Here is a 10,291-nt window from a genome sequence, read left to right on the forward strand (position 1 = left end):
ATGCAATGCTATAGTTATGAAAGACCATATGCCATAGAATGTCACAGCTCAGAAGGATTTTATGTCATTGAATATCAGAGCTGGGAAGGGACTTATGTCATGGAATACCAGATCTGGGAAGGACATTATGTCATGGCATATCACAGTATGGAAGTGTCCTTATGTCATGGAAAGGTACAGCTGCAAGGGATCTTATGTCATGGAATGTCAGAGCTGGGAAGGACTTTATCTCATGGAATATCACAGCTGGGAATGACCTTATGTCATAGAATATCACAGTATGGGAGTGTCCTTATGTCATGGAATGTTACAGCTGGGAATGACCTGATGTCATGGAATGTCACAGCTGGGAAGGACCTTACGTCATGTAATATCACAATATGGGAGTATCCTTATGTAATGGAATGTCACAGTATGAGAGTGTCCTTATGTTATGGAATATCATAGCTGAGAAGCTCCTTATGTCATCTTATGTCAGCTGGGAAGATCCTTATGGCATGGAATGCCATAGCTAAAAGTGATCTTATGTCATGGAATATCACAGCTGGGAAGCTCCTTATGTCATGGAATATCATAGATGGGAATCACCTTACATCATGGAATACCACAGCTGGGAAGAACCTTACATCATAGAATATCACAATATGGGAGTGTACTTATGTCATGGAATGTCACAGCTGGGAAGCTCCTTATGTCATGGAATACCACAGCTGGGAAGGACCTTATGTCATGGAATATCACAGCTGGAAGGCACCTTATGTCACGGAATGTCACAGCTGGAAGGGACTCGTGTCATGCAATGCTATAGTTAGGAAAGACCTTATGCCATAGAATGTCACAGCTCAGAAGGACTTTATGTCATTGAATATCACAGCTGGGAAGGGACTTATGTCATGGAATATCAGATCTGGGAAGGACCTTATGTCATGGAATATCAGAGCTGGGAACCACATTATGTCATGGAATATCACAATATGGAAGTGTCCTTATGTCATGGAAAGGTACAGCTGCAGGGGACCTTGTGTTATGGAATGTCAGAGCTAGGAAGCTCCTTATGTCACGGAATACCACAGCTGGGAATGACATTATGTCATGGAATGTCAGAGCTGGGAAGGGACTTATGTCATAGAATATCACAATATGCGAGTGTCCTTATGTCATGGAATGTTACAGCTGGGAATGACGATGTCATGAAATGTCAGATCTGGGAAGGACCTTACGTCATGGAATATCACAATATGGGAGTATCCTTATGTAATGGAATGTCACAGTATGAGAGTGTCCTTATGTCATGAAATATCATAGCCAAGAAGCTCTTTATGTCATCTTATGTCAGCTGGGAAGGTCCTTATGGCATGGAATGCCATAGCTAAAAATGATCTTATGTCATGGAATCTCACAGCTGAGAAAGACCTGATGTCATAGATTATCATGCCTGGGAAAGACTTTATGTCATGGAATATCAGAGCAGGGAAGACCTCATGAAATGTCACAGCTGGGAAAGACCTTATGTCATGGAATGTCAGAGCTGTGAAGGACCTTTTGTCATAGAATATCACAGTATGGGAGTGTCCTTATGTCATGAAAGGTTACAGCTGGGAATGACCTGACGTTATGGAATGTCAGAGCTGGGAAGGCACCTTATGTCATGGAATGTTACCGCTGCAAGGGACCTTATGTCATGGAATGTCACAGCTGGGAATGACCTTACATCATGGAATATCACAGTTGGCAGTGACCTTATGTCATAGAATATCACAGTATGGGAGTATCCTTATGTCATGGAATGTTACAGCTGGGAATGACCTTACGTCATGGAATATCGGAGCTCTGAAGGATCTTATGTTATGGAATATCAGAGCTGGGAAGGACCTTACGTCATGGAATATCACAGCATGGGAGTGTCCTTTTGTCATGGAATGTTACCGCTGGAAGGGACCTTATGTCATGCAATGTTACAGCTGGGAAGCTCCTTATGTCATGGAATATCACAGCTGGGAATGACCTTACATCATGGAATATCACAGTATGGCAGTATCCTTATGTCATGGAATATCATAGCTGAGAAGCTCCTTATGTCATCTTATGTCAGCTGGGAAGGTCCTTATGGCATGGAATGCCATAGCTAAAAGTGATCTTATGTCATGGTATCTCATAGCTGTGAAGGATTATCACACCTGGGAAAGACCTTATGTCATGGAATATCAGAACTGGGAACACCTCATGAAATGTCACAGTTGGGAAAGACCTTATGGCATGGGATGTTACAGCTGGGAAGAACTTTATTTCATGGAATGTCACAGTATGAGAGTGTCCTTATGTCATGGAATGTCACATCTGGGAAAGTCCTTATATCATGGAATATCACAGCTGGGAAAGACCTTATGTCCCAGCTGGGAAGGTCCTTATGTCATGGAATCCATAGCTGTGAGTGTCCTTATGTCATGGAATGTCACAGCTGGGAAAGCCCTTATGGCATGGGATGTCACAGCTGGAAGGGACTCATGTCATTCAATGCCCTAGCTAGGAAAGACCTTATGTCATGGAATGTCACAGCTGGGAAGGTCCTTATGGAAAGTCACAGCTGGAAAGGACTTTATGTCATGGAATGTCATAGCTGGGAAAGACTTTATGTCACAGTTGGGAAGGTCCTTATTTCATGGAATGCCACAGCTGGAAGGGACCTTATGACATGGAGTGTCATAGCTGAGAAGGACTTTATGTCACAGTTGGGAAGGTCCTTATTTCATGGAATGCCACAGCTGGAAGTGTCTTTATGTCATGAAATGTCACAGTTGGGAAGGGCCTTATGACATGGAATGTCATAGCTGAGAAGGACTTTATGTCACAGTTGGGAAGGTCCTTATTTGATGGAATGTCACAGCTGGAAGGGACCTTATGTCATGGAATGTCACAGCTGGAAGGGAACTTATGCCAAAGAATGTCACAGCTCAGAAGGACCTTATGTCATGGAATATCAGAGCTGGGAAGGACCTCATGTCATGGAATATCACCATATGGGAGTGTCCTTATATCATGGAATGTCACAGCTGGGAAAGACCTTATGTCACAGCTGGGAAGGTCCTTATATCATGGAATGTCCTTATGTCATGAAATGTTACAGCTGGGAAGGACCTTATGTCATGGAATGTCACCACTGTGGAAGACCCTATGTCACGGAATGCCACAGCTCGGAGTGTCCTTATGTCATAGAATGCCACAGCTGGAAGGGAAATTATGTCATGGAATGTCACAGCTGGAAGGGACCTTATGTCATGGAATGTTATAGCTGGTAAGTACCTCATGTCATGGAATGTCACAGCTGGGAGTGTACTTATGTCATGGAGTGCCACATCTGGAAGGGACCTTATTTCATGGAATATCACAGCTGGGAAAGACTTTATGTCATGCAATATCATGGTATGGGAGTGTCCTTATGTCATGGAATGTCAGAGCCTGGGAAGACCCTGTGTGATGCAATTTCATAGCAGAGAAGGTCCTTATTTCATGGAATGTCACAGCTGGAAGGAACCTTATGCCATGGAATGTCACAGCTGGGAAAGACCTTATGTCACAACTGGGAAAGACCTTATATCATGGAATGTCACAGCTGGAAGGGACCTTAAATCATAGGCTGCTCAAATTAGGAAGAGTCTTAAAACAGAATGTCAGATCTGAAAGGCCTTTAAACTCCTGGAATTTAGATCCCTTCATTACTTGGCTCTAACCTCCCCGCCCCCCCCCCTTCTTCATGATACAATCAAACTTATGAGAGGTCTCCTCACAAATGAAGCTCCATCTCTGCTCTTTGGGCCTTTGCACAAGCTGTGCTCCCTGACTGGAATGCCCTCCATCTTCACTGCAGCCTCTCAAGATGCCTAGTTTCCTCTAAAGTTCAGCTCAAATGCTAATTCCAACAGGAGACCCCTTATTCCTCTCCTTCCAGTGGCTAAGGCCTCCTTCTTCTCCCATGTTACCTTGGGTTGGGTTTGCATACATTTCATAGAATCCATAGATTTAGGGCTGGAAGGGAACTTGAAGGCCAACTAGTCCAAATCTCTCATTTAATACATTGGGAAACTGAAGCCTAGGGAAATCAATCTATCCAAGGTCACACATGTAGGAAGTATCAGAGGTGGGCTTTGAATCCAGGTTCTCTGACTCCAAAGTCAACATTCTTTCCTTTTCTGTATTGGTAGAGGAAGTTCCTCACCAGGAGCTTCCTCACACCAATGATCACGTCTGGTCAAAACACATTTTGTATTTATTTACTTTGTATTTATATGTATATATGTTGTACATGTTATCTTCTGTAGAATGTAAGCTCCTTGAGGGCAGGGACTCTTTCCTTTTTGTCTGCATATAGTAGGCACTCAATAAACACTGGTTGATTGAATGCAGAATGTCATAGCTAAAGGAGACCTTAAAATATAGAATGTCAGAGCTGGAATGGTCTTTAGAATATGAAATGTCAACCAGAGGGGAATTAAGAACATGGGAATGTCTAAGCTAAAGGGGACCTTGGAACATGGAGTATCAGAACTAGAAGGGACATTGGAACATAGACTGTCTGAGGTAGAGGGGACCTTGGAACATTGAATGTTTAAGCTAGAGAGGAATTTGGAACATGGAATGTCTGAGCTAGAGCAGACCTTGGAACACTGAATGTCAGAGCTGGAAAAGTCCTTGGAACTAGAGGGAACCTTGGAACATGGGATGTCTGAGCTAGAAGGGACCTCAGAACAGTGTCTCAGCTAGAGGGGACCTTGGAACATGGAACATCAAAACTAGAGTGGAATTTGGAGCATGGAATGTCTGTGCTAGAGGGGACCTTGGGACATGGAATGTCAGAGTTGGAAAAGTCCTTGGAACATGGAACATCAAAACTAGAGTGGAATTTGGAGCATGGAATTTCCGAGCTAGAGCAGACCTTGGTATGTGGAATGTCAAAGGAGGAACTTTGGAATAAATAAAGTTTGATCTGGAAGGGCCTCTTTAGCCCATCAACTCCAACTCCCATTGTACAGATGGGGAAATTGAGTCCCTCAGAGGGCAGGTCACAAAGTCACCCAGAGATCTGGCAGGGATGGGACACAACTGCAGGTCTTCTAATACTCTCATTCTCTCTGAAATACAACGGGCTGCCTGGGTGTGTGTTTCTGTCTGTCTCTCTGTGCATGCGTGCTGCCCAATGTTTCCACATCCGTATGTGTAAGTCCCTGAGTTTATGAGACTGAAGAAGGCCATGAAACTGGCATTCTGGAAGCTGGGCATCATGATCACTGAGCCCATTGGAAGAGAGGGCTGGGCAGCCCAGTGTCATTCTTATGGGACAATCAGAGAGAAGGAGCAAAATTGTAACCTAGGACAGAGACTAACCACAGGCTTCCTCTCTTGCTCAGGATCTCATTTGCAAAATGCAAAATCGTGTTGGCTTCCCTCAATAGTGGATGAGGAGGATTTAATCCCCAAATGTCAGGAGGTTGGAAGGAAACCTAGAGGATATTGAAGCCAAACAGCCTCATTTTCCAAATGGGGAAATAGGCCCAGAGAAGAAAGTGACTTGCTTACTGAGTCAGTAATAAAAGTAGGACCAAGGGCAGCTGGGTGGAGAGCCAGGCCTAGAGACAGGAGCTCTTGGGTTCAAATCTGACCTCAGACACTTCCTAGCTGTGGAACCCTGGGCAAGTCACTTAACCCCCATTGCCTAGACCTTCCTGCTCTTCTGCCTTGGAACTTTTACACAGTATTGATTCTAAGATGGAAGATAAGGATTTTTTACAAAATAGAACTAGGACCAGTTCTCAGCTCTCCTGACTCTAAACCAGAGTTCTTTTCACTGTATCTCTATCTGACTGCTCACAGGAGTATGAGGGATGCTGGGAAGAATGTGGATAAATAGATGCCTGGATAGAAAGAGTCCTAAAGGGCTTCAGGGATAGGAAAGGGGGTGCCCATCTACGTCTCCTGGAACAGAGACCAGGAAGCAGCGATTTCTCTGCCAACAGCTCTGGCCCCCATGGCAATGATGAAATTCCATGGGGCAGATTCCAAAGTAAAGAACGGGAAAAAAACCTGAACCCACAGCCTTGACCCAGGTTCTACTTTGGCTCTGCCAAGAATTCTGATGTGTAACTTTGCAGGTCACTTCCCTGCCTCGGTTGCTTCATGTAACAAATAAGGAGTTTTGGGCAAGATAAGCTGCCTGCCTAGAGTCATTCTTTATTCTAAGAGCCCTCCCAATACTGACATTCTCTGTTCTAAGGGCTTTCTCTCTCCACCCAGCCAGCTCTCCCATTCCTGCTCTGGCATTCTCAGTTCTAAGAGCCCTTGAAGCTCTAGTGTTCTCTGGTCCAAGCCCCACCATCCCCCCCACTCCAGCCCACCAGCTCCATGTTCTAAGAACCTTCCCTGCTCTGACAGTCTAGGTTCTACAGTCACCATCAACTGAAGTTCTATGTTCTATGGGTGCTTCTAGGATCAACGTTCTAGAGTTCTCTGCACCACCATACTCCATTTCTCTTTCCCCAGGTTCCTGAAATTTGGATTCCTAGCCTCGCAGAGGATGGGAGGAAAGGGCACAAGGGCCTTAAAATTAGGGGCAAAGAGATCCAGGAAATGTCTCGCTGGTTAACCCCAAGAGAGAGAGAGCTATTCTGGGAAGGCTCCTCCCCTCTTTCATCCCCTCAACTGGCAGTGATTTTGCAAGCAACCACAGAGGCCCTGAACCGGAACATGCCAGGGGGGTAGGGATTCCACAGGAGTGTCCGTCCCTGCCTCCTGCCCCACCTGCCTTTGTATATAAAGTCTCTACTCCAGGAAGGCTCCAGAAAGAAGGGCCAGTGAGCAGTAGCTGACCAGACATTATATCCTCCTCTAACTCAGAGCCTGGACCAAGGTAAGGCCACAGGGGCACCTAGAAGGATAAACATTCCCAGCGCACTCATGGAACTATAGAAACACAGACACATACAGAGGCAGGCAGAGACAAACCCCAAAGCAGAATTACACATGCAGAGACAAGCAGAGCACACACAAACGGACACACTCAAGAGAAACCAGGTCTGGGACCCAATTAAGGGTGGATGTGGGAGGAAGACCTTAATCAAGAATGTTGGGAATGGGGGAAAGGGAGCAAGAGAAAGGGAAGAAGGGGATTTCTAGGGCCTGCCTTTCTTCTTAGGGAGATGGTAAGGGCCAGGGCCATCAGTCAGGAGCCCCTGGTGCAACTCTCTAAACTGAATGACTTCAAGTCATTGCCATTTTTTAGATCTCAGTTTCCTCTCCTGTAAAATGAAGGGCTTGAATGAAATGATCTTCGGCTCTGATACTGTGAATTCTAAGAGCTCTACGCAGTTAGGGAGGAGAGTAACGGGGAGAAATTCCTGGAAAAAGGGGTGCTTCTGGGAGAATATGGCTGGGGAGAAAGGGAAAGGTGGGGAGATGGGGGCAACATCTTGGCTGAAGTGAGTTGAACGTGAACAAAGACACTTAGGACAGGGGTAAGAAGGGCTATATATTGGGAGGGAGCAGTAGAAGCACAACTTGGACTAGAGAGACAATGAGTAACCTGGGAAGGGACTAATGGAGGAAGGAAAGAAGGAGCTTCTCATGGCGGTACTCTCTCTTGAGTTCATTCAGTATATTCATAGACCATGAGAACTGGAAAGGGCTTTACAAAATACCATGTTGCTGTTGGAAAGGGTCCCAGAACACAGGGAAAACACAGAACATGGGATGTCAGAAGTGGAATTATGTACTGGAGAGATTTCTTGATTTGGAAGCAGAGGGTCTCCATTCTAGTCCCCACCTCTTCTGGATCTTGCCCTTAGGCAAGTCCCTCCCCTTCTTGGACCTGTTTCCTCATATATAAAGTGGGGTCTGGGCATGGGGCTAGATGTTTTCTGTGGTCCCTTCTAATTCTAAAGCCTGTGATCCTCTGGAAGAAACCATAGAACATACCATGTAAGATGAGGCTGAAAAGGCTCAAATGTTAGATTTTTGAGCAGAGGAGTGATATGGCAAGAGCTGTCAAAAGGAAGAGAATTGAGGCAGGTGTGAACAGTTGTTTGGAGAAATCTATTGGAAAGTTACTGCTGAAGTTCTTTGAACTATAAGGAATCTCAGGTGATTGTCTGGTTTACCCTCTTGCCTTATCCCCACTCTCTAAGGTCCAGGGTTCAAGTGATCTGGAAAAGGTTGCACAGCTTCTAAGCAGTGATTCGTCTCTTTGTATCCACAGCCTGACTGCCTGTGGCATGGGCAGCTGTCTACCCATGCAGTTGCTGCTATTTCTTCTGCTGTTCCCATCTTTTGGCCAAGGGGTTCCCCAGTGCCCAGAGGCCTGCAAATGTACCTTGTCAGTCAATGGCACATCAGCCATCTGTGGTCCCCTGGACAGCTTCCCCAAGAACTTTCCCATGGATACTATTTCCATCTCTGTAGAATATACTGCCCTCTCGAAGCTCTCAAGTGATGCCCTCAGGGGTCTTCCTAACCTCAAAGAATTGCACCTTGCTGGCAACAGGATTGACAGCTTGAGCCCTGGGCTCCTGATGTCCACCCCTGCCCTGGAGGTGCTGGATCTGACAGGTAACAACCTGTCTGGGCTACCCAGTGGACTCTTCAGGAACTCAGAAACTCTCCACTCCTTAGTACTTAAAGGAAACAAACTGGACACTCTCCAGGGGGACTGGCTAGAGGGCCTGGTGGCCTTGAATTGGCTGGATGTGTCTGAAAACCAGCTCCAGAAACTGCCCCCAGATCTGCTCCTCAACCTTACCACCCTGCAGACCCTGGACCTATCTGATAACATGCTGCTGGAGCTACCCCCCAGTCTGCTGCAGGGCCTCTCTCTCCTGGAAAGGCTTCACTTGGAAGGCAACCACCTCCAGACTCTGGCTGATGGCACTTTCTCGACCACACCACACCTAAGTCACCTTTTCCTCCAGGGAAACAGGTTAGACAGCCTGCCTTCCAGCATCTTCAGCAACCTGACTGAGCTGGATATGCTTGACCTGTCCAACAACTCACTGGCGCAGGTCCCTGATGGGCTGTTGGATAGAGTGGGGCTGCCACAGCATCAGATGAAGGATGGATTTGATCTCTCTGAAAATCCTTGGAACTGTGATGAGAAGCTACACGGCCTCTACTCCTGGCTTTTGAACAACCAGCACAGAATGTTCTTCAAGGACAAGACCCTCTGTGTAGGACCCAAAGACCAAGCAGGTCAGAGGCTCCTGGAGGTGGCCAAGAAAAGGGTTTCTCCCAAGCAGTAGTCCCCGTGCATCAACATAAGGGCTCTATCTTCTCAGCTTTGCTCTACACCCACCGCCATTTTGCAGCCTGAACTCACATGCCAGCAACAGCCCCAGGCAAAGCTTTGTCAAAGATTCTCCCCATGCCCACAGCTCCTGGACCCTTGAAACATGACAGACCCAGACTCCTCATGGTCTAGTCTCCCCTTCCCTCAAACTTTCACCACCCTCCTCTATCCTGAACTACAAATATTCCATCAATTTTGATTGAACATCTTCTCTTGTTTGGTACTCCAATGCCTACCACCATCAGCAAGATTGCTTTCCTCTTCCATTTTAATTAGAGATGTAAACTCTCATAGGAAATAAGTCAAATAAGAATGCAAATAGAACTAAAGGGAGATTATCAAGAAATGGCTCTTACTCATTTGGCCATGAAGTTGATGGTGCCTTCATGGAAATATCTGGACCAAACATATTCACTTCTTTTAAGCATTATGCAGGAGACTTTCAGAGGGGCAAGTTTCTCTGTAATTAAATTATGAGCTCCTTTGGGGCAGTAACTATCTTTTTTTATATCCTTAGCATTTAATTTGGTGCCTGAACATAGTCGGTACTTAATAAATGCTTATCAAAGAGCAATGAGGTAGCACGATGGATAGAATGCCAGGCCTAGAGTCAGGACGGCCTGGGTTCAAATTTGACCTCAGAACTTCCTAGCTATGTATGACTCTGGGCAAGTCATTTAACCCTGATTGACTAGCCCTTACCACTCTTCTGCCTTAGGATTGATACAATATTGATTCTAAGAAAGAAGGTAACGTTTAAAAAATAAATGTTTACCAGCTGGTAGTATAAAGAAAAATCTTCCTTAACAGATGTGTTCCAAAGGAGAATGAGCCACCTTAAAGATTGGAATGTTCCATCACAGATCTTCTAGCAAAAACTAGATGGCCACTTCCCCAATTGTTCTCCTGTCTTCTAGTCCCTTCCCTCTCTAATCCATCCACCACATACACATAGATGCTGAAATA

General features: G+C 45.6%; 1 protein-coding gene across 1 annotated transcript; it reads left to right on the plus strand.

Moving 5' to 3' along the window:
- The first annotated feature begins 5,177 nt into the window (after positions 1-5,177).
- LRG1 (leucine rich alpha-2-glycoprotein 1) lies at positions 5,178-9,888 on the plus strand. The gene is made up of 3 exons (XM_044685278.1): positions 5,178-5,211; positions 6,862-6,898; positions 8,243-9,888. Exons 1-3 carry the CDS (start codon positions 5,178-5,180, stop codon positions 9,276-9,278), a joined length of 1,107 nt encoding a protein of 368 aa, XP_044541213.1. The 3' UTR covers positions 9,279-9,888.
- Positions 9,889-10,291: the final 403 nt, after the last annotated feature.

This window comes from Gracilinanus agilis, chromosome 1 (assembly GCF_016433145.1).
Source record: "Gracilinanus agilis isolate LMUSP501 chromosome 1, AgileGrace, whole genome shotgun sequence".
In the NCBI taxonomy this organism is placed as follows: domain Eukaryota; kingdom Metazoa; phylum Chordata; class Mammalia; order Didelphimorphia; family Didelphidae; genus Gracilinanus; species Gracilinanus agilis.